This window comes from Myotis lucifugus, unplaced genomic scaffold, assembly GCF_000147115.1.
Source record: "Myotis lucifugus unplaced genomic scaffold, Myoluc2.0 scaffold_153, whole genome shotgun sequence".
Lineage (NCBI taxonomy): Eukaryota > Metazoa > Chordata > Mammalia > Chiroptera > Vespertilionidae > Myotis > Myotis lucifugus.
This window is the reverse complement of record NW_005871201.1, coordinates 2,172,964-2,198,746: the sequence shown is the minus strand read 5'-3', so window position 1 is coordinate 2,198,746 and position 25,783 is coordinate 2,172,964. Positions and strand designations below refer to the sequence as shown.

The 25,783-nt window shown below is 39.0% G+C and overlaps 1 protein-coding gene across 1 annotated transcript in view; it reads left to right on the top strand.

The window, feature by feature from the left end:
* SEMA5A (semaphorin 5A) overlaps positions 1 to 25,783 on the top strand; it is a 384,818-nt gene that overhangs the window by 249,326 nt on the left and 109,709 nt on the right. The window contains exons 6-8 of the mRNA XM_006095388.3: positions 15,211 to 15,273; positions 23,506 to 23,604; positions 25,174 to 25,387. Of these exons, the coding sequence (XP_006095450.1) occupies positions 15,211 to 15,273; positions 23,506 to 23,604; positions 25,174 to 25,387 (376 nt within the window). The remainder of the gene's footprint in view (positions 1 to 15,210; positions 15,274 to 23,505; positions 23,605 to 25,173; positions 25,388 to 25,783) is intronic.

Below are 25,783 nucleotides of genomic sequence, written 5' to 3'. Positions count from 1 at the left end.
ACTATTACAAACAAACTTTTGCCCAGTAGCTGCTTGCATTTCTTCCTTCCATTGTAGCTGTACAGTAAGTAATTCCTTCCTCTCTACTAACCTGAGAGGTCAACCATGGTCTGAAAATATTAAATAGGAAATTCTAGAATTAACAATTTAATTTTAAAATTACATTCTCTTCTGAGTAGAGTGATGAAATCTCTCCCCATCCCACTTCATCCTGTCTGGGTCATGACCCATTCCTTTGTTTATCATCTGAATGCTGTAGGAGGTATATGCTACCGGCCTATTTGTCACTTAGTCACCTTGGTTATTAGATTGACTGCCCTATATAGCAGTTTCAAGTAACCCTGATAGTACCCTAACTCTACATCATAATGCCTATATCATTCACCTCATATCTTCTCATCGTTTACTCATTGTATCATCTCACATCATCACAGAAGCGAGAGTACTGGACAATAAGAGATTTTGTTCATTGAGAGAGAGAGAGAGACCATATTCACATACTTTTATTACAACATATTGTTATAATTGTTCAACTTTTTTAGTTATTGTTAATCACTTACGGTGCCTAATTTATAAATCAAATGCTATCCTGGATATGTATGGATAGGAAGAACATAATATAAATAGGTTTTAGACATCCACTAAGGCTCTAGAAAGGAATGGGTTATGTCTCCAAGAATAAATGGGAACTACTTTATTCCCAAGTTAAAAACAGATACTTGAAGGGTTAGAATGGGTTAAAAAGGATTTTATTTAAATAATTGAAATCATTAAATTGTTAACTTTGCAGGCTTCATATGTGCAGGCTCTGTATTAAATTCATGGATAAATTCTTCTTAGTACTCTCCATGACCCTTTGAGGTTGTTGCTATTTATTATTTTCATTAAACAATGAGGATTTTTTTTAAACATATATACAGAATTTACAATAGAAACCAAGAACTGGTAATAACTGGTTTGTCTAGTGAGTTACAGAAATGATGGCATAGCTCTGCAGTGAACAACAATAGGACGATTAGCTGAGTTCAGTAAAACAGTATTTCCTGGGTGGCCTCTCCATGCCAAGTTCATGATGTGCAGAAGATTGATGAGCCCAATGAACACTATGAGCTTGGCCTTTGCTCTCGTGATCAAGATATTTATGAAGTTTGTAGAACATCAGGAGATTGTGTTATAATGTAAGCCAGAATAGAGGATATGAAATTACATAGACAGCATAATCACAGTCGAGGAAAATGTGGGCTTGAATCAGAAAGAACAACCACATTTTCCTTCCAGATAGGGAGCAGGAAGAGGCAAGTCACCTGTCTGTAATCTAGTCCTATGTGTATGTGTGTGCGTGCGCACGCGCACGCATGTGTAAACACACACACACACATTTATTACATTTTAATTGAATTAAATGGGCATTGGTTAATAACATTATATAGATTTCAGGTATACAATTCTATAATACATCATCTGTACATTGTACTGTGTGTTCACTGCTCCAAGTCAAGTCTTCTTCTATCACCATTTATCCCCCCTTACTCTCTTTTACCTCCCAGCACTCCCTTTCCCTCTGGTAATCACCATAGTGTTGTCTGTATCTCTGATTTTTTTTTCTTTCAATCCCTTCACCTTTTTCTCCCAGCCCCACTGCCCTCTTCTCTGACAGCTGTCAGTCTGCTTTCTATCTGAGTCTGTTCCTATTTTGTTAGTTTATTTTGTTCATTAGAGTCCACATATAAGTGAAATCATATGGTACTTGTCTTTCTCTGACCAGCTTATTTCACTTAGCATAATGCTCTCCAGGAATAATGAGGGGGAGAGAGAAATGAAAAGATTCAACTAAATTACATAGCCAGGATTCAGGCAGCTCTCCATATACCCGGTTAGACCCAAGAGTGGTTGGAGCAGGATTCTCATTGTCTTTTACAAATGAGGATGGAGGGACCTGATGATGTTACTGACTTGGCCTTTGACCCTGAAAGTGGAGAACACAGACTGACACTAACCTGCTGTCTGTCCCTTCCTCCTTGATTAGCAGCATGTCTGCTTGGCTATTAGTCTCCGTTACATAACATGACACCATCTCTGAGACTAAGTTTGATCAATACATTTTTAATCCAATATTTAGGATTTTATTGGGTTGTAAAACTTTGGTTCACTGAGCCTTCTAATTTGAGAACTAAAATGAATATATAGAAGTAAGCTTCAAACTAGCATTTTGAGAACCTATTTGAAGGGAAGAGAGGAAGACTTGTAACTTCTTTAGAGATTCTTTTCAAGCCAGAATGAGCATTTCTATTTTATTTAGCAACACGACATTTGACAACTCTTCTCCCCCATGTTCATTCTCAGCCAATTTTCAGTGTTTAGTCTAAATGAGGCTTCAGCAGATACACCCTCTGGGTGCCGGCAGTTGCTGGTGGGGTGCAGTGATATCACCCTGACCTACCCTGACCTTTTGCTGGACTTCTCTTCACCTCCTGGGGCCTCTGCTGTGTACAAATATGTCTCATTCTGTTCCTTCTTTTTTTTAATTTATATTTTTTTATTGATTTCAGAGAGGCAGGGAGAGATAGAAACATCAGTGGTAAGAGAGAATCATTGTTGGGCTGCCTCCTGCACACCCCCTACTGGGGATCAAGCCCTCAACCTGGGCATTTGCCCTGACTGATAATCAAATGGTGACATCCTGGTTTATAGGTAAATATTAGTTGAATAAGTTTACAACTAATTCAAGTTAAGATGAATTACATAGACATATGAGTAATAGTTAGCATCACCTGTCTCCTTAGCATATAACCAATTAAAATGATTATATAGGGGTGACATAGGGTTTCTATCCAATTTCATATATCATGAGTTTGTTAATATTAAACACAGATGAGCCTCAATGGCTGTGTTAAGTGGTGTTGGGCATCAAAGGAGAAACTTTGTCATCTAGGGGTATTATGCAATAATAATTTTATCTCTGATATAGTTGCAATATAGAAACTATTTCCTAATGCTAAGAGTTTCTCCTGAGACACATCATTATTTAAAGGAAAAGCAGAAATTGGCAGAGATGGCCTAGGGATCAAATCTCTTGGAAATACCCAGGGTGCAATATCTAGAAAAGATGGAAGTCTGAGATTTTGTAGATCACGTATGGACTGGCTGCATCCATTAAAAATTTTTTAAATTGAGGGCTAGAAAGAGAGATCGACTTATTGTTCCATTTATTTTCCATTCATTGATTGCTTCATGTATGTGCCCTGACCAGGGATCTAACCCACAACCTTGCTGTACTAATGACACTCCAACCAATTAAGCTCACCAGCCAGGGCTAATGCATTCATTTTTTTAATAGACTCAATTAAAATTGGGTAATTAAAAATTATGTGTTGGTTGAGTCACCTAGTTTGTATATTAGTATAAACACAAATCTAACCAATTACAAATGACATTTGTCAAAACACCATAGAAGGTAAACCAATCAAAGTGGTTATAAATAGACTGATGAGGTCTCTGCATATGCAAAGAGAAATGATGAACTCACTGGGACAGAGATAGTTCTCATAACCAGAAATCACTTCTAAATTAAAAAGCAATTAAATATTTTATAATTGCTATTTGAATGTTTGTGGCTTGATTTTCACAGCTACAACAATCCTAAGAAAATAATTATGAGACCTAATGATCCATCATCACAATCCATTAAATCGGTTGGCCTTGAGTGAAAGTATATGTAGATGTGCATGGGGGAAAAGTTATTCTATTTGGAGAAATAAAGAAGAAAAAGCAGCTTCTCAATTATCCATCCTAATCAGATCTGTAGGCTTTAGGAAATGAGGGCATGACTGTTGGCATTACTTATTTCAGAGATGTTAGAGCTCCTGTAGGGTTTGACTGTCCTTAAAAGTACAAGTTTTTCCACAGCTTATGTGGTGGCTTCAGGAGATATGTTTGGTTTCCCCCTTTAATACTGGCATTTTTGTCAGCCTGTGACCATTTAGGAAGACACTAAGAGGACAGCAGGGGGAATTGTAGACCATTTTGGGACAAGGAAGAGTGACATCCTGGGAGAGACCAGATAGGCTGGCTCCTGGCCAGTGTAAGAACCCAGAGTGCACCAGGCCCCTAGTCTGTCTTTTCCAGGCCTGGCTTCACCTCCTCATTGTCCCTTACACCTCCTCAGGGTGTCCCTGTGCTGTGCTGTGGGAGAAGGGGGTTAGATGGCCCCCTTATTCCAGGTGAGGTGGGGTGGTGGGGAGACCTGTATTCGAATCCAGAGTCATCCACTTAATAGCTTGGTGACCTTTGGTGAGGTATTTACCTTTCTACCTACTATGTAGGATAAATTTAATACCAGTGCCTGATTTGCAGGGCTATTGGGAGGGCAGAGAGTGTAGTGGTGGGCAGAAGAGCACCAGCCATCTTTTCCCACCAATAATTCTGGGATGTTTCCCCCGATATATCTTCCTGACAGCTTTTTTAAGGTGTGTGACTCTCACACCTTGTCTGATTTCTTGTTCCTGTTGCTGCATTGCTCCTGTATGTACCAGTCACTCTGGGAACAGTATATCAACTCCAGATGACTGATCGCTTTCTGCCGGCCTCCTTGATCTGTTGGGCCTGGTTGATCTCATTCTGCTCATCTGAAAGGTGGGCAGTAGTGGTTACATTCAGAGTCGAAACGTGAAAAATCAGTCTGACCCGACTTGTTCACTAAAAACAGCATTAAATTTCCTCTGTTGATATTGAGACCCAACCAAATATACCTGAAACTCTAGTGTCAATTCTGAATTTGGTGGTTAAGAGATTAAATAAATATATAGTTTGTAATAGCTAGCTTCTTTTCAAAATTTTCCACATATATGATATTCTAAGGCAGTGGTTGGCAAACTGCGGCTCGGCAAACCGCGGCTCGCAAGCCACATGCAGCTCTTTGGCCCCTTGAGTGTGGCTCTCCCACAAAATACTGACTTCTGCACGTGGGCCACGAAGTTTCAATCGCACTGTACGTGCATGCCCGCACGTGGTATTTTGTGGAAGAGCCACACTCAAGGGGCCAAAGAGCCGCATGTGGCTCGTGAGCCGCAGTTTGCTGACCACGGATCTAAGGGAAATATAAACCTAACAGATAGGAAAAAATTAATTTTTCTATTCTATTTTTCTTATTTTTTTCCACTTATAAATTTCAACTTCTTTAACTTTGCTAAGTGTCCTCTAAGTCAAGTACCTCTAATTTTTTCATTTGTTCCTGTCATATTTCTTTTACATCATCCCGTTTGTTTGGCTTAGGGCACAGAATTCCAAGCAAATAAGACATTATCATTAGACTTTGATAAAGATGTTCCTTTGATAAAGAACTGTGAGTTCTTAAAATGTTAGCACAACCTTTCATGTGATTAATATGGTTTGTTCTTTCTTCGGTTGGTTTTGAAACAACAAAATTTACAACCAAGGTACTAAAGTATGTTTGATTCAAAAGTGTGATGATAAAAACACCCTAGGAATTTTTTTGTCAACTGTTTTCTTTTTGGAAATAAATTTCTTGTCCTATTATGTTTTTCTTCAAATGGTATAGCAAAGGTAGTTTATTTTTCTGGGACTGGAGTTACTATGGGGATGGAAGTAAGGCAGTCCACAATTGTGTACAGCCTGCACTCTAAAGCCAGACAAAGGAGGGGAATTATTATCTTATTATAGATAAGACAGACTTGAGCTACTGATATCCACCCAATAGTCGAGTCAGGTGTGTGGGTGTCTCCTTCCCACGCACCTATGGTGCTCTTCCCACTGCTAATAGCTGGTTACCCATCCCCTGTCATTCTATTGTCCCTGCTTATTTCAGCTCAATATCTGACTGCTGGTTGCCTCCAATCAGTCTCCTATCCATCCTTATTATGTCTCCAGAGAGATCTTTCTCCATTACTAATCTCACCACACAAACATCTTGCTTAACATCTTATCCATAACTTTTCTCTAGTTCATGAACGAAGTCTGAACTCCTTGGCAGGATTGGTGATGCCAGTTCTGAGCTGCATGCCAACCTGTAAAGCCATCTTCCTCTTCATTCCCTATCCCAGGGACTTTTAGTTCCTCAAACAGATATGCTTTCTTTCCATTCCAGATGTTTGCACAGGCTAATTCCTTTGCTTTTCATGAACACTCACCCCTCCATTCACTCATCAGTTCTTTGACAATCCGGCTCAAGCCTCAATTCATCCCCAGCCACATGTAGGCCCCTTCAATACTCCCCAAATCACAGAGTGGCTCCCTCTGAGAGCTCTTTGATATGAGGGACTACGAGCTCAGATATTTGGCAGGAACTGGAGGTGAAGTTTTCTATCTGATGACATAAAAATCATTTGTGTGTGTGTGTGTTTGTACATGTGTGCATGACTCATGTGTACATATGCCTGTATTAGTTTTCTGTAGCTGCTGTAACTAATTACCAATAATTTTGCTGACTTAACTCAAACACATTTATTATCTCACAGTTCTAGAGCCAGGAGTCCAAAATGATTCTGTGGAACTAAAATCAAGGTGTCTCCTGGGCCTCCCTCCCTCCCTCCCTCCCTCCCTCCTCCCCTCCCTCCCTTTCCACTGTAGATTCTGTTCTTTGCCTCTTCTAGAGTCTGAAGGCTGAGGCTTTCCTAGACTTGTGGCTGCACCATTCTCATCTCTGCCTCCGTGATCACATTACCTTCCCCTCTGTGTGTGTCACTCCTTCTGATTCCCTTTATAAGGATACATTTCATGATTATGTATAATCCAGGCTAATTTTCCCCACTCAAGATCCATAATCACATCTGCAAAGTCCCTTTTGCCTATAGGTAACACTCACAGGTCCCAGGAAACAGGATGTGATTATCTTTTGCAGGGGTCATTATTCAGCCTGCCACAATGGCCTACCCCAGACATACACAGTTTGTGTTTCTGGATACTACTCAGAGCCATAGAGCCAAATAATTGACTTCAAAATCAAATTCCTTTGCAGGAATTTGGGTAAAGTTGCAAGATCTGGCAATTACTTGTCAGCTTTGTCTAATCACATATCAGAAGAGTTGCTAAGAATATATGAAAGGTGTGTGTCGGGGGGAGAGGCTGAGTGAAGTGCACCTCAATTTATTGTAAAATATAACAAAAATATAAATTTTCAGTCAAAATGTCTTAAATATTATATATATATCATAAAGTCACTAGCTCTTATTCTCATACTTAACACTTTTTTACTTGTTCACGAGATAGAGTGCTTTTTCATTGAAGAGTTTAGGAAGGATAATATTTTAGGACTTGCCCCTGGCATATAAATAAATTGATTATACTGTAGAAGAGAGAAATGCTTTGAAAAAACAAGTGGCAAAATCACAGATGGATGTTTAATGTTAAATTATGTATTTGCTTTAATAAGTTCAAGCAGCTATTCCTAACATAACAAGACTGTTAAATATTAACTGAGAAATGAATATATCAATAACATTCATTAAATCCACATTTAATATTGTGATATTGTAAATAATGCTTCTTGAGCAGAAGTATATCATTTTGTTATACATTTTATTTAAAATAGGAGAGAAATGTAACTGCCCAAATGTACACTAGAAAACAAATTTTAATGTTTATTTCTCTCAGCTGCAAGCAAAAATTTATGGAAATAATACTGATAAGGCTCATAAAAGGCTTTTCAATATATCTTGTGATCTGGCAAATAGCTCAATATGTTCTGAAGTTGGAAGTAAAGTTAATCTTGGTAGCGGTAAGATGAATCTCAGGAATCAAGTGTTTATAACACAAATAGTAAACAAATTCTGAATGATCCTGAGAGTATAAAAACAAATCCTCGGTAAGCATCTATAATCTGAGCTTTATATGCTCTCCAGTGGTTCTAGCCCACACGTTCTAACTCAAAACTGTGGAGAAAAATCAGGTGTGAAGTGTTGTTTGTTTTTCATGAAGCTAGTTTCAGAAAAGTAGGAAATATTGATGGGAAAAACTAAAAACAAACACCCATATATTTGCATCTTTATTGGTTGTTAAGCTAACAGTTTGTATAGAATGTCTTCATTAGGATTTATCCAATATAAAGAATAATAGGACCAAGACTGATGACTCCAATTTAGGTGACCTTACACTCCAAACACACAATCACAAATAGGATAGTCCTCTTGAAGGTGTAAAAATATTCTATTAACCCCAATAAAATGAAATTTTAAGCCAGACAAAGAATTGCAGGATTCCTGCATCTTCATTTGCATCTCTGCTGTAGTTTCCGGAGTCCCTTTATACATTTGTTTCATGTGGCCTCAAAAGAGAAACCCTACTGCTTTCATGACCTATGATATGCAGTCTCTTTTGAACCCTTTAGCTATATTTCTAAATGAAATTTCATCATATTGGCTAGAAAACTCACTTCTGTATTGGGGCCAGACTTGTTTCTCTTCATTTTCCCAATGGTCCTAGAATATGATTGCCAGGAGCCAAGTGCTCTGTGCAAGAAGAATACTACAGCTTGAGCTTTGTGAAGACATTTCCAAGGAAGCCTTCATTATGTCAAGTTGCTTGTCTGTAGAGTTGGTCAAGGTCCTAAGCATCCCATGCCAACATACTTCTCCTTATTCTTCTTTCCCTTTTCTTTTTTGCAAGAGCTCGTGTCATTCATTGTCCCATAAAGTCTTCAAATAGTCTTAATAAGCTCAGTTTAGTCAGATATGTTTCATGACATCCTATAATCAACTTATTCCTTTTGGAGTATCTCTTTGCATGTACAGAATAATTGTTACATCAGCTAAAATGTCTAATGTTAACTTGATTGGGTTATGTCTGTTTAGCTTCTAGAGAACATCTTGATTTCTGCTGAATATTACAGAGACTGTAATGTTTGAATGGCATCTCCTATGTTATTGTATGTTCTAAAAAGGAGAAAATGAAACACTCTTAGGAAATATTCAGTTAGGCAAGTCCTTGAGAATTCAGTCCATTCTGATGGCAACACTTCAATCCCATGCTTGACTGACTTTGAATTGAGTTCCTTCCATATTAATACTTTAGGAAATTTATGTTGAAAATAACCATTCCTCTAGTAATTGGACTTTTTCACTACATTTAGGCTAACAGATTGGGCATTAAGCCACTTTTCAAACCAATCCACTTGGATCCATGAAAGTGATTTCTTTGAATCCTAGAGCAGCTGCTCTTAATAGCCTTACCTTCTCACATCACTTTCATTAATGGCAACATTTTTGAAGTGCAACAGTTGTTTGAAGCTTCCATGTCTGACGATTATCATTGAAAATTATACCAGATCTTATAATGTCCTTTATATTGGGTTCATTTCTGATGCCTTTTTTTTTCTATAAAATCATCCTAGTGGGGCACATCTATGCTCAGTAACAGGGTTATTAGCACTCATCTTCCATTATTTTGTTTTGCTCTACCCTTAGGTCTATTCCAAGTCCTTTGCACTGCTTATCAGACACATTTGGTCCCTTAAAACAGTAACTTGTCAAATATGTTTCCTGGGATCTCAGGTTTCTAGAGGTGGTCAGGGATTTTATATGTATTATACATTTTAATCTATTACTTCAAATAGAATTTACACTTATGTAGACCATACACAACATTATGAACACATTGTAAATCTTACTGAATTAACTTTTATTATAATATGACCTGGATTAATTGGTTCATTGTAGAGCCTGGGGTAAAGTGTCTTCTGTCATTTCTGATTATACCCCAAAGTAACTGAGATTCAAATGTGGCCTTCTTTATTACTACTCAATTTGTATAATCAGTGTTATTTCAAAAGTAGGCAAGAAAACAAAATGCAGAAATATTTACTCAGAGTCATGACTCAGCAGTTGTTGGCCTCATCTTTTTTAATGATGTTATCATTTTGCACTTAAAACATGACTTTAGTAAATACCATGTTTACCTTCTTTTATATGAAATTATGCAGAAGAGTTCACTTAAAGAAATGAATCTATTGCTGAAAAAGTGTGGAAGTCCCTGCTCCTACTCTGTCCTGCCCATCATTAGAGTGAAGCCACCTTCATTGTTTCTCTTCACACTTCAGGACAAAGTGAAGCGTTTGGAAAAGGAATCCTTGTAGGGAGTTTACCTTAGACGTGCAGCTCCTGGTGTGCTCACCAGCCACTCAAGGTCTCCAAAACCTCCCGTGCCCATTCCTCGTGGGAGGTCCTCCAGTTCCAAGGCTGTGTGTGTACAGCATTCTGTATTCATTCATCAATTCAACAACTGTCTATTGAGTTCTTGTATGTGAAGCACTGTTCTAGGTGCTGGGGACACACAAGTGAACCAAGAGGGCAAAATGCTACCCAAATGTAACTTGCCTCCTGGTGGGGTTGAGGAGGCAGATGTGGTTATGCACTCACAGTTGTATAGGCCACAGTGGGGAGATAACATGTGAACAAAGACATGCAGACAGCATGATGTTAGCTAGATGGGTATCTGGGGCAATAGCATTCCAGGAAGTGGGACTAGCTGGTGCATAGGCATGGGAACATGTCTGCACGGTCTGAGGATCACAAAGAACCCATGTCTCCAGGAACAGAGTGTGGGTGTTGGGGTGGGGTACTGGGAAATGAGACAGAATGTAAGTGGTTGTAATGGCAGAAGTATGCAGGTGCCTTTAGTTTGTACTACAAACTTTAGTTTGTAGGTCACCAATAAGAATGACATGAACTTGCCTCTATGTGACATGGACATAAATGCAAGTATATGGAAAATTAATATTAAAGTGAACAAGTACACTTCATATCCACCCAGAAATAATGGTAGAGAGGAAAGTTGGATGCATTCTTCCAGAGTGACTGAAGTCACTTTATGCCTTTCAGGGCATAGCATGCCATCAGATGTGCCACTTGTTTTAAACCAGTCACATGTGGCCATTAAAGGTAATTAGCAATGACACCTATCCTCAAGGATAGCTGGGTCGACACTTTATTCAAATTTCATAAAAACCACAATTATTTCAAGTTTCTACCTGTTTGTGTTTGCTTCCGTTTTGAACAAAGGTATGGGCTCACATTCCCTGGCAATTTGTTTATAATCGCCTTGACAATTTAACATTCTCCAGCGTGTCACAGAAATACATGACGTAAGACTATGAATGCAAACATATAAAACAAGCCCTCAGGTGGTTGTTAATTTTTGGCACTGTGTAATTAAACTAGGTTTTTTAAAATGTTATCTTTTGCCAGTATCTAATTAGCAAAGCCATCTGCTGCAAGAGTAGTGGCCCATCTGCCTAAGAATGTTGTTCTCTTCATTTTTATGAAAAGTATCTGCCTTTGCCGGGCCCTGTCTAATTAACTTCTCTCATGGCGGAATGTGATATACACAGCTTTGTTTATATACTTCTGAGAACTGTGGATTTATATGTATGTAACACATACATAAAAAGAGCCCATCATTTTTCTTTCCCGCATCTGATTTGCTCCTGAGATCTCAGCTCAGCTTGTCATCACCCAAGCAGGTGTGCATGTGTGGGGGAACAGCAAAGCATTTACTGTATCATGAAACACTAGGTGCTTCCTTAAGTGGTCAGGGTTTCTGCAGATTAAAAATGACTTTCGTTAAACCTACTCCATTTCCATTTAGGTCTGTCTGTAGCACTGTTACTTCCTGAGAGTTGCTGATGTAGTTACTTCCAGTTTATCACTGAATCTGAGATGACTGTGTCTACGCTAACAATGAAAATGGGCACCGTTGCATTCTTATGATCTTGTCTAGACTGATGAGAGACACTTACATTTTATTATAAGCTAATATTTGATTTGGGCAAATATTATCTATATGTCTGCTTTTCCTCCCATCAATCATTACCTAGCACAATGCCCTGCACTAGCTCAGTACCTACTGAATATTTATTGCACAAAAAAGAGAATGAATACATGTGCATAAAGCAAAATCTTTTTAAGAACTTGAAGACTACAGACGTTATTTGTGTGTATTTATAGACAAAAAGAATGCACCACAAACAGGAATCTTCATGTCTTTTATAATGTAGGTGTTTCAAATTCTTTGCCTACTGTGTATAGCTTTTGCCTGTCCAAGTAATTGCAGTATTACTGCTGTATATTTGCTATTGAAAAATAAAATGAATAAATGGATAATGGAATAGGGAATTAACATTCCTTTTCTCTACTGGGCTATTGCTATCATGCAATGGAAAAAGACAAGATAGGATAAAAATTAAAGATTAAAACAACTCAGACAAGTGGGAAATTAGATCATGAGTGTTGTATTGAGATCCGGAATGTAGAATGAAGAACAATTTTCCTTTTGACTATCACAGAGGTAGGTTTGGGTAGGTAGAAAAGTCTCTTAAAATGAAGTTAACCAGAAAGATAGTTTCATACATACAAATCCCAGTTGTGGGATTTGTTCCAAAATCATGATACATGAAAGAACAACTAAGAATCTCCATTGAAAATAGAGTAAGGAGGCTTGATTATAAATTTAATTGATTAGAACCAATCTGTGGAATGAAAAAAAGTTATGCTCAGGCTAAAACATAATCAAATTTATACAGAATGATGAGTAACTTTGAGAGCTAAAATGTCCTACAGGAGAGTTGCATTGGTATCCATATTTCTCTCCAAAGAAAGTGGGTTTTTTGTTTGTTTGGTTGCTTATTTTTTTCCACAGTCATCAAATGGGTAAAATCTAGTTTACTGAGGGAATCAACAAACACTATGGGATTAATCTGGGACACCCAATTTTTGGTCATTGTGGGGGAAAAAACACACTTCCAACTCCATTCTTTTCCATATTCCGTGATATCCTACAATATGGGTTCAGCTTTATAATAGATTGTTCAGTTCCACTGCTAATATAATTCCTCTTTATCCTATCCTTTATTCAGGTAGAAAGTGAGAAGTGAGTCAACAGAAAAGCTACACAGTCATGGTCTTTAATTAATTCTGAATTTGAATATTGATGGAAAGCTGATGATAGTATATGAAAATGTTTCAGGAAAGTAAATTTTGCTATTTTCAGAAACTTTCTTCAGAAAAATCTGTAAGATTTGTTCTATTTTCTGTTGGTCTGATAAACTTTTGTGAGTAGTTGCTTTTTCTTAGTCAACTGAGTAAAGTAATGAAATATTTTGAAATCTCTCATTCTTTTTTCTATTACTTTCCCCTTCCAGTCGTTGGCCAGTATTTATCTTGAAAATGCAAAGGCTACTTGGCAATTAGGTGGACTTGGGAAGCTCTTTGTTTGCCATTTCGGCAGAATGATCTGAACAAGTTTGATGTCATTTGATAAATATTCTGTTCTTAACCCTGGGACTAACCCTGCTCCTCATAGCTCTATGTTTACTGAAGAAAGTATTGCTATTTCACTTTCAACACAATCGCTAGGCCACTGAGGGCCACTATAAATACCTCTTTATCTAAAACATTTCACTGTGTAGAAGTTAATTTCTTTCTGTGATGTATAACACTAAATCCTCTTGGTATCACAGTTATAATGAGGTCTACTTTGCTAAGAGAATATATCATAGTGAATCAATTCTGTTTACAGTTTAAGTAAGGGCAAAGGCACGGGTATGTTTATTTAAATAAAAACAAGAATGAGCTTTTAGAAAGAGACCAAAGAAAGGAAAGGACCACTCAGAATGACAACAGTGAATTTATTTCCTCTGTGTTTCATGGGGACAGACAGTTATACAACTCTGCATGAAGCTCTTATCACTTCTGGAAGTGCCATCACTTTGCGTGAAAGTATTTGTCATCGTACCATGGAAATCAAGTCATTTGTTTGCATGAGGTGCTGATTAACTGTGACTTTATTGTTGCCATTAAACCTTATGAACAGGAAAACATCATAGAAAGAATAAATCTCTTATCAGATGTTGACACTGACAAATATCTTGAAGTCTGCACAAGGGTAACACTGTAGTATTGTTTCTCTTTGAAAGGCACTGGAGTGTTCTCTCTAGAATACTTTTCTTATGGACTCATATTTGCCAAGTTAGATAAGTTATACAACTTGCAGTGTCTCATGTTTTAATCTTTGTTATGTCACATTCTTTGGAGGACAAGTAGACGTTAGATAATGATGTTAGCATGACTTTGTTATTCTTCTAATTTTAGGAGATTAGAAGAAAAATTTTTCTGGAAATAAGAGTGAAACCATTATTCTTCATAATACTTAACATTAGTTTAGTTTTAGCTAATTTTGAGTATTATTAAACATTAGCCCAAATTAACAAAAAATGCCCCCTTGTTTAGTTTTTTTTTCTGACAACGATTTAACCAGTTTTTCAGAAACCCCAAATTTTTCAGAAATTCAACTATAATATTAAGATAGAACATAATTATAACAACATGCATACAGATGAAGAAAACATTTTTACCCATGATAGTTCACATTCCACACAGTAATATAAAAGATAAACAACTCGGATGCTTACTTTTGTTCAAGAAATGATTCACAATGTCATCATAGAGGCCGTTAATGTTTGCAAGCACCATTTCCTCCTCTGAAATAAGCGCTGTATGTTATCTTAACTAATCACAGGTTCTGTTTGTGAGTTAGCGTCCTATGTGCAAGTAACTACGTCCACTTGATCAGGATGAGTTGGAGTTGAAAAGTCTGAGAAAAAATATTTAAAAGTTGTGACTAAATATTTAGTCAGAGCTAAGAATAGTATGAAAATTACTGGTTTGTGCTTTTTGCAAGAGGTATTTATTTTATTGACTATTTACCAATTATATATGTACCTTGGGAGTAATGATATGCAAAATCTTCCTTGCTTCATTATCAATGAATATTGATAGATGACATGCTGTTAAAATAAAATGAAAATGTCTAAATGAGTATTCAGATCGTTTTGTTTCCAGGCTTCTCTTTGAAGTGTGCTGTGGGTTTATTCTGTGATATCACAGAAGTGACAGTTTCTGTAATCGTGCACTAGTCACCAACGCATTGGACATGCCCCTCTTACAGTGACTAGATCTACATATCCCATGATTGCTGCTTAAATATCACATGATTTTAAAGGGGGTGAGCCGTTTAAAATTCTTTAGTTCTAAAGCTCAGTGTAAGCCCATATGACCAGATTTTATGTACTTGTTCTAAATCCTATATTAGTTTTAAAATATTGGTGTCCTCTTGCTCCCCCTAATCTGGTTACTGGTATCTCCCCAGCCCTCCTTTTGTTCAATCAGAACTATAATAGTTGTTGTATTTTGGTGTTTCCTGCAGGCTGAGGAGTGGGAGTGTGATGAAGCGACCAAGAAGGCCTGCTACAGTAAGGGCAAATCGGAGGTAAGGAGAGCGCGGTCATGGCGGTCATCAGCTTTTTGAAGGATGGAACATAAAGCATGCTAATGTGAAGGCTATTCTTGATTATGGTGCCATGTGAAAAAGGCAAGCTTTGAAATATATGTGCAGTAAATTCTCCAGGTTTTAACATTCAGTGAGTTTCCAAAAGGGATTTAGAGCATAAGATCAGATCTAATTTGCACTCTCAGACATTAGACTAAGCAATGAAATTAATTGGTTATGATGTCATTTAGAATACTGTGGGCCTGGATTTTTTAAATAATATTTTGATTTCTCCCAGTTTTGCCTTACAGCTAACTCCAGAAAATGACTACATGATATCTAAAATAATGGCATCAAAAGTGATTTGAGAGTTCTTTATAATTTAGCTTAACCTATTTTAAAAATAAGCACAAGAAAATCTATACCCCAAGTTCCTAAGGGCAGAGTAGCTACGGCTCAAAGGCATGTCTTGAGCAGTGGTGCCCATGGAAGGGTGCTCTCACCCAGTTGGCTGCCCGAGGAGAGGCTCCCAAGGAAGTCTGTTTCTGAGAAAATGATGCTGGATCATCTTGAGGAAATGCTTCTGCCGCTGGGTCTTAGGCTCAGTGGGTCTCGTTCTGTTAGGGATCACCTTCCTTTGTTGGAGCAAGGGTTTTCCAACCTCAGTCACACTTTGGGTCCAGAAAAAAGTCATTCCTCAAGAGCAGCAAAGAGGGCATGTTCTTACCAAGTGTGGTCCCAGGGCAAACAGTGTAGCAAATGCAGAGATCGCTGGGAAAACTCCCTCATACCAGTGGTATGTGTAAGAGACTCTCTTGCACTTTATTTTATTCAACTTCATTGCCTGCTTCTCTGTCTGAACTCAGCAGTCTTGAGGGTTAGACATGGAGGTAAGTCTCAGCAAACTTAAGTCATCGTGTTTCTCAAAGCCGAATAAAGAGCTAGGAAAAGGGAAGAGGAGGAGGAAGGAAATACAGTCTTAGCCAGGGAAACCCTTGCAGACAAAGAAAAAGAAAAAAGAAAGGCTATTTACCAAAAGATCTCTAACCTCACAAAATGCCTCTGAAATAAGTCATCGGACATACAGGAAGATTTAAAGGTAGCACCAGGTTACAAAAAAATTAGAATACTGTCTCTTAAAATACCTCCAAAAAGAAATAAGTTCATAATAAATGTATTTACCTCAATAACCTTATTGAGTCTGTATAGATTATGTAGAAGCCTTTTGACAAAGTGCTTTCCAAATGGCTTTCTTTCTCCTCCCTGTGATATTTATGTCTTGATATGACAGGTGTAGTGTTATACCTTTGCTCCTCACTCACCAGAGCACAGGGAGTTCTTCACATAAGATCACCTGTGCTTGAGGAATGACATGTGAGGAATCAAATTTACCAGGGGCTGGGTTGGAAAAAATCAGCTTTCTTTCATTCTACTAGTAAGATTCACTGATGGAAAACATCGGCCTTTCTTTCCATGGTTTAATGCCAACGTCCTCCCCCTTGCCTGGTGACATCCGGGCCTTCCAGGGCCCAGGGCACTGTCTGATGACCTCATTCTTCTCTTTTTCTTAATCCTCACTCTAGGATATGTTTTTCATTGATTTTAGAGAAAAGGAGGGATGGTGGGAAGGATAGAGACAGAGAGGAAGAGAGAAACGTCGAAGTTAGAGAGAAACATTGATCGGTACACACCCTGACCAGGGGGATCAAACCTGAAACCTAGGTATGTGGCCCTGACTGGGAATCGAACCTGCAACCTTTTGTTTTATGGGATGATGCTCCAACAAACTGAGCCACCCGGCCAGGGCTCTATTACTTTCTAGGAACTAAAAAGAGGGAAGAGGAGAGACCCAAGCTCAATGCCTGGGGCACAGATGGGGAGGCAGCAGGCAGCCCCACTTAAAAGCAGCAGCTTAGGTCAAGTGCCACCTGCCTAAGGGCTAACCCCTAAATTTGAAATTCAGACACCACAAATTTCCCTGTTCTGACAGTGCCGGGAGCCAAATCAGAAAACATTCTCTGAATCAATTTGACTAAAACCTAATAGTGATTGAGCAGAGTGGAAGTCAGACTTTTCTCTGTAGCCATGAATTTAGAAATGAGAATTCAACTGTTTCATATCTTTCTTTGTGTGGTAGTGTTATGAAACTTGACACAGAATTACAAAGTTTCCCTGCCCCCCAAAATAAAAAGAATAATGGACAATGTGACATCTCAAACATGAGAAAAATGCCAGCCATTCTGACTGAAGTAGTCTTTTTCCTGCGCTGAGAAAAGCGGTCTGTGCTGCTCCACACAGTGGGTTTTCGCGCAGAACCAGGAATGTGGAGCGTGGCCCAGGCTGGGCCTGGGGGTGGCAGCCCGCGCCCACTCACTCCTGGGAGCCTTCCTCAGCGAGCTGCGGAGCGGGGGAGAGGAAGATGACATGTTTTCTCCTCCCCTGGGATTGCTGGGACGGACACCGACAGAGGTTCATGTATAGTCCATCTCAGTGACAATTTAGGGAATCGGGGTCAAGAAAATGTCGCCACATCTTTGCTTTGGGCCTGTTTAGAAGAGAAGCAAAGCACTGAGCCTGCTCATTCTTCCTGAGGTTTGCGTGCCATTTTATATACACAACTTTTCAGCTCACTTTGGAGAAAGGGGGTGACTCGGCTGCAATGGCTTAAACATTCTATGTGTTAAAAGGGGGGAGGGAAATCTGTTTTTATGAATTCCAAAACCTCTTATAATAAATTCTGTTGTATTTAGTTTCCTTTGAAAGACCATTATAGAAATCAGCTTTGAGAGCTATTTAAATGTCTTTTCCACAAATGTTATTTTAAACATAAATAGTCAATTCTCTGGTGATCTAACAAGAGTCCCTTGTCTGTTTGGCATTATTATGTCTGAGCCAAAGCCCTTCCCACCATGACCTTTAGGAACTTGACAAAAGAAACACAACTGGTGATTAAGGGCATGAAAGAGATGCTTTGTGTATATGTTGCACTTTATAATTTTCAAAAGTTTCTTATTCATGATCTCATGTCAGTACTTTCAACACCAAGTTCCTAGAATTATTTTGCTAGTCAGTGGGAGAGTTTTGATTAGGATCTAGGGCTCTGTGTTCTGTTCCCCTGCTCTACCCTTTGGTTCTGCTCCTGAGTTGTCAACTTGGGTAAGTAAAGAGTTAAACTCCACCTGAGTGAGCAAAGATGCCATCCTGCCTGGGAATCTGGTGCCATCAGGGTTGAAACTTGACATTTTCACCTGAATTGCCAGTATTTGGAACGCTAGGAGTTAATCAGTGCCTGTGGCAAACTACAGGCCTGCCTTTCTCCTAAATAATTGCTGGAAAAATTGAGGATTCCTTAGGTGAAATACTAACAACCTGTGCAGGTTACACATGCCAAATTTTGTTCTTTTTCATATTGAGCTTCCCAAACAAGTTTCCCATGGAGTCAACTTCTTTTAAAATAGTCGTATTATGTAAATATAAATATAGTAATTACACTTCAATTTATTCATACACTGTGTTATGTAACTTAGTGTAATCTTAATAAAAATCTGTGTGTATACATAGATATATGTTTACAGATTAACATACTTCTATATCTCTATATGTCTATCCAGGGGTGGGCAAAAAGTAGCTTTACAGTTGTTCATATGGAAAAAGACATGCAGGTTATGATTATTGCAATAGCTTTGTTAACTCAAAAGAATGTCACAATGGCACAGTACACTTAGGTACAACCTTATAAGTGCTCAAATTGCAGACCTTCATCAATTACACCAGAAAAGAAGGGTAGCCTTTTTTCTGCCAAGGACCATTTGGATATTTATAGCATCATTTGCTTAAGATAATTCACTGAATATAAATATATGCTGCTATGAAAAAAGCTCCTAGATTTATTGAATTTTGAGTCCCACCTGCGGTTGCCTTTGCAGGGCCAGACCAAATGATTTTGTGGGCCTTATAAGGCCTGAGGGCCAGATGTTCCCCAGCCCCGATTTACACATTCTCATAGTCTTTGAAAATCAGTAAACAAAGCTGAATTTCAATGGCCTGCTTGGGTTAGCCCCACTGCCTCCTGAGGATGTTGAAGTCAGCCCTCCTCTTGCCAACCCCTGTATTTATCTATACTTCTATAATTTGTATGCACATTTATACATCGGAAATACACACATATATCTTTATACACATTGTGTATATATATTTATATCGATTGGATCATATGGTTTTTCAACCATATGGTAATCCACCTGGTAATCATGACTTTGGTTGTTATACATTGGACCTAAAAAGCACATGCAATTACTCTGAATTGCTCCTTGGATGCTCGCTTTGGATGCTCACACAGGTAATGCCTCATTAAGAGACAGACACTGCTTTTAGTGGGAGTGCTGTGATTAACATAAAGGCTGTCAGGCTCCTGGCCTTCCCCCCTCCTCCCTAAAATTGATGGGTTTGGCGATGGGCTGGCTGTTGCTGAGGCATCTACCTTGTTTACAGTTAATCTTTCTACACACTTACAGTCTTTCTTCAAGCAAAACATAACTGTTCAAAAGGAAAATGATGAAATGCTATAAGGCAAAACCAGTTAATTCATTAAGAAGATGATCCTAAAACATGTGTTTTCTCTTCCGGGGCAAGACCATATGTCCTTGAGACGGAATGAGCCTTGGCCAGTCTCATCTAAAAGCTCTCAGTGAGTCAGCAACTATGCATCTCGGCTATCAATTCAAATAAAAATTGCTTCGAAGTCAAGGACAGGTTGACCAGCTTGCAAGAACGCAGGCACACATGGGTCATTTTAATGCCCAAGTGGTATTATCAAAATGTAGATAGATGGCTCTCATTATCAACAACAGAAGCCATGTGGTGGCAGGTTGCTAGTGGCCTTGGAAATGAGCACTATGACTTCTTGGAAAACCAGAAGTCATTAAATCCCCTTCAACCATTTTGAAGATGGGATAAAGGGAAAAAAAAATTCTTAGATGAGAAGAAAAATCAAAGACATTTAGATAAGCTGATTTGTAAGAGAAACCTGTAACAATCTTCTAAAGGGGCTTCTATATTATGTCTATACTTTTAAAAAAGGTGATTCCATGCAGTCTAGTAAGTTCAGCTAATCCATATGAAGGCCACATTTGTAGCAGAGCTTGACAAAGAGGTTTACCAGGAGATTTCCTATAGGCAAATTTGAGTCTAGGATTATCACCAGTAAGAGAATAATTATTACAAAGCCTGGGACACAGACCATTTTTCTTCAATCTTAATTTTGACTCTTCATTGCTAAATATATCTTCTGCTCAAAAGCTAAGTACTTCCACTTTCTCCCATTTTTATGTTTTTACATTATGTTTTGTTTGAACTTGCTCCAATCACTCTTGGGGGAAAAAAACAACAACAAGGAGTTATTATTTCAAATGTATTTCTTTATTTAAGACTCATATTAACTGATTCTAGAATCAGTCTGGGGGCAGTTTGTAAGTTAAACCAAAGAGAACTTCCAAGTGAGTAAGAATAGGAAGGGTCTGAGATGAGATGAGCCAATCTTTTGGACAAATGAGTTGAGCTCTTGGCAGGAAGAAACAACATACCAGCTGCCTCCAAAAGTTTCTCTTGTAGGACAACATGTTCCATCGGACCTTGCATCCTGGACTCATCTCGAACATGGTCCCATTTATCATAATCGAGTCTGGGTTCCATAGGGCTGGGTCCTCTATCCTTTTAGAAAAGGATTGCACAGATCTTCCTGTCTGACCGTCCTGGTGCCTGGCATTGACCTTCTTTGCTGCATACTCACTGAGCAGGGTTAGCTCATCATGGGCACATGACCCTCCTCAGATAGCAGAGCTGCCCATTGTATCCTCACGTGATTCTGATGACCAGAATAGGCTTTACAAAAAACAAACAAACAAAAAACCTCTGTGTTAATTGAAATAATATTATTTTCTCCTTTTTTCAAGATTCAAAAAAAAAATTACCAGTTGGATTTGCCCTTCCTCCCTGGCACAAAGCTACATCCTGGTTACGACAACCCCTAACCATCTTTCTAATTCTTTCTCAAGTTGTGATGGGCCTTCAGAATGTTAAGGACCTACAGTCCTATTTTCACTTTGTCTTTTTTGGGGGGAGATTAAGATAACACCACCTGTGTTATCTTCATTGTTTGCCTTCCCATAATTGATTAGAGGCGCTTGCTTCCTCTTCACCAGGTCTATAGCATTCAGCCTTGAGATCCCTTCTTTTCAATCTGAATGATTCTCTTGGAATATCTTACCCTTGACCTTCTTTATGATTAACAGGGACTGCTTCTAGCATATTTCTATCTTGAGTCAGTCTCTTGCTTCAAAAAAAGAAACAACATCTTGACTCGTTCTTGAAAAACTTCTAAAAGCAGCAGCAGAAAACAAACAAAATCCCCACCTCTCTCCTCTGTGCAATTCCCTAGCCCATTCTTTATTCTGGTGGCATTTTTGTACCTGTTTTATCTGCTAATGCGTCAAGCCCTCTTGGCCCTGTGTTCTCCAAGGTCTTTTTGGAATCCCCCTCAGACAAGCTTAGGCTTTTGTGTTTTCCTCCTCGTCTTTGCAACTCTGTGCCCCTCTGTTCCCTGAGGTGGGAGCCCCATCTCCTATGCTCAGGAATGGATGATGATAAGGTTCTTTGAAGTCTTGTTTTTTTCTTTCTCTGTAGAACTTTCTTGCCCTCTCCCCAGTTATAAAGACAAAACCGAACACACCTCCCCATCTGGTGCACCTTTCTCACTTACCCAACTTACTGTCTACTGTTTACACTCATTTCTTAATTCTTCTGACAGTTACCTTAGCTCTTTCATTCTGTGCTTTTCTTTCTTCAGTTGAAGTGTCTTCAGGTTGGCACCTCATGATAATTTGTCACTTTTATTGCTAGTACTAGTATTAAGAGATTTATCTACTCTTGATATTTCACTTTACATTTAGAAAGCAAATTCAAATAGCTTAGCTCTTTTTATCCTCACAGCCAGCCCACAAAGCAGACTGAGTTGTGACAGATTAACATTTCATGGAGACTGGGTTGCCACCTGGTTGAAGGAGCATTGCTGTGCCGTTTAGTCTAGATCTCCCTGACTTGGGACAATGTGTGGTTTAAGTCATTTGTTTGGGTCCAGCTGGTTGGTCAGTGCCCACATCCTGTTGATTGCCTGGATCCAGGCTTTGCCTTTTCACACCTCCTGCATGAGTCAGGCATGGGATGAGGAGGGACTTAATTATGGAAGTGGTTTCCCTTCCTTTCTCTGAATTGCAGTCCCCCTACCTCCAGGTTAGCTTCCACACTGATTCCCCAGTGGCCTTATAATCGATCACAAGCATCGGATCAGGTCAGCACTTCATGCAGTAACAACATATCATGGGTCCCTTCACAATCAGAATAAATGTAAGCTCATCAGCCAGGCACACCTGGCCTGTGTCTGGCTCCCCTACTTGTGTTCCCTCTTCTATACACAATGAAAGCACCATGATTTCTCTAGCCAGTGTGCCGTGGCACAGGCTATTCCCCTGCCTGGAGTGGGTTTTCCCTTCTTTGCTCAGTAAAACCTTGCAAGTGTCAGATAGTACCTCCTTCAGGGAGCTTCAGTAAATTTTACTCTTCCTTTGAAATTTATGTTAGGTATCACCTCCTCTGGGAAGCCCTTCTATACCTCTTTCTTTCCCCTCTCCTCTGGAATTAGGAATATGCTGTTCTTATGTGGACAACTCTACAGTAATTGTTGTTGCCCTCAATTTTAATTTTTCTGTTAAGAGCCTAGATTGTGACCTTCAGCACAGTGCCCCCTAAAGAGTATCTGATCAGTAAATGCTTGCTCACGTCCATGCACTCCTATGACCATGCACCAGATTTTCTGTGAATGCTTTTCAACTGCAAGAAATATTCAGCTCTGGGTCACCCCTCAGCGTAGGCTTTCCTACCATATGTTTGAGATGTCCTTCTTTTGTTAGTTGTATTTTTATTTGTCCATCAAAGAATCAAAAAGAGTCTTGCTATGTATGTAACCCAGTTTGAGAACTTAACATAAACCTTGTTCCAATTTGCATACAGTGTTTCTCATGTGGCCTTCACCTTGGAGAAGCATGCATATGTATTTTAAAAGTCCTGGGATTTTAATTGAATATAGTATCTCTTCTTGAACAAGCATGTGGATAGTCATATTATTTAATAGTGCTGAGGCCTTGTTAATGAATTTCTTATGATATTTTTATTTTTTAGGATGAATGTCAGAACTACATCCGGGTGCTTTTAGTAGCCGGCGACTGGTTATTTACCTGTGGGACCCATGCATTCACACCCATCTGCAGCAATCGCACGGTACGGCTTCATGTTGAGACTTGACAAAACTTATACCAGGAAAATGCAAACCTTCTATTAAAGCACGGGTGTATTTTTGCATTTCTGTTCTCCAACGAGTTGCTCTTTAATTCAAAAAACCTCTTTTGTCAAATTGAATACATATTTGATGTATTGATTTACTCCTAATCACAATTCTCAATTATATAAAGAACTGGAAATAACCATAGCTTTTATAATTAAATTTAAATAGATTTTGAAACTATTTCTACCAGCTTTTTCCCCACCAGTGACTCTAAACATTAATCATAAACATGTTCTTTTTTCTTACTCTGCTTTACTCTAGAGATACTGCTAAGTATTGACGTGGCCTTAAACCACAATCTGAATGAACAAAGATATCACAAATTGGAGAAGAAACATGACAAAAAATTAAAGCAAGGAAACAAACCACTGGAACTCTAGGCAAAGTAGTTATAACCAGTGCTTTTTCTTTCAAGCTGTGATTACTGACAGGGATTTTCAGAGTCCCACATCTTTTGGCAGGAGAGCAGCAAGGTTATCAAAGCAAACCTGTCATCTTCCCAATGCGAGATATTCATTTGATCTTCCTCAGGGAACATAATGGAGAACTATCATCAGGTTAATTTCCTGGTTGCACAACTTCTCTCAAAACCATAATGTATCATCAGCTTCATTATTTTTGAGTTAACATCCAGTTATTGTAAAAAAAAAAAAAAGAGGATGATGGTGATTTGAAGCGATTCTCACAGAGATCCCTGGGTGCCACGGCCTGTTATAAGAGCCCTATGTGCACTTACTCATTTACTCCTCACATCTACCCACTGTGGTGGTTATCCTTTGTGTCCCCTTTTATAAAAGGAGAGTCTCAGGCAGAAAGACTTTGAATAACTTAACGGGCTACAAGGCTACCCATAGAGCAGGCAGTGGCTCTGAGTGTCCCCCACCCCGTCTGCATTCTTGCCTCTCAGGAAAGAGTGAGGGAACAAGTGGACCCAAGATTCCCTTACCACCCAAAGGGCTTTTCTCACTCAGTGATTGACAGGCTGGATTCCCCCCAGATGACAGCAAGGCATGGAGTTCTCTCTAAAAACTCAATGAAGTTTTGGAAATTTTGGCATAGTGCTATAAATATCCATACATCCTTACCTATGAACACATTTTGGGCTATTCATAATATGCTGATACACTTATATTGATAAAATTGTACCTAATTTTTATTGTGGTTTATATTTCTGTATTGAAACCTGTGTCTTTATTCAAGTAGAAAGAATATCAGTGCCCCATGCATTATGAATAGAAGCCACATACAACAATCTGCAGATTTTGGGAGCATTCACTCGCATGAGGTTCTGTTACTCTGTTGGGATGATGAGAAATATTGATTGGTGCACGTTTAAACCATGCCCACAGCACTCAGTTTCATCAAGGGCAGAGCGTGAAAGTTGGTCTTGTCTTGTCCTGAGCCCCAGAAAGCTTGATTCCCATTCTTCCTAGCGGTACAGGCATTAACAGTATTAAAGGGCTCGCCCAGGGTAATCAGTTTCTCTCTCCTGTCCTCACCCACAGTTGAGTAACCTGACCGAGATCCATGATGTGATCAGCGGCATGGCCCGCTGTCCCTACAGCCCCCAGCACAATTCCACGGCTCTCCTCACAGCCAGCGGGGAGCTATATGCTGCTACAGCCATGGATTTCCCCGGACGCGATCCTGCCATTTACCGAAGTCTGGGCCTCTTGCCTCCTCTACGTACGGCCCAGTACAACTCCAAGTGGCTTAATGGTAAGTCCTACAGTTACTCCTGTTTCTCATCTCATGTTACATGGTGCCTGGTTACATGGTGCTCAAAATCAAACTGTCACAGTTTCTAAAGAAAAGCATATCTTCTAAAGAAATCAAAATGTAATGTGCTTGTTACTTCCATGTGGAAGGGTATCATGTGGCTCTTTGGTGATAGAAAGAGCAGTGATAGTCCCTACAGTGTAGACCATGAGAATAGGACTCATTTGATATTCATCAAACTTAGGCTAGTTTTTAATAGTATTGTTTATAATTTAGAAAATGTGATGTTATGTCCAAGATATCTGCAGACACATGTGCATTTTCCTTTAACATCTTTATTATATACTAGAGGCCCGGTGCACAAAAATTTGTGCACTCGGAGGGGTCCCTCAGCCC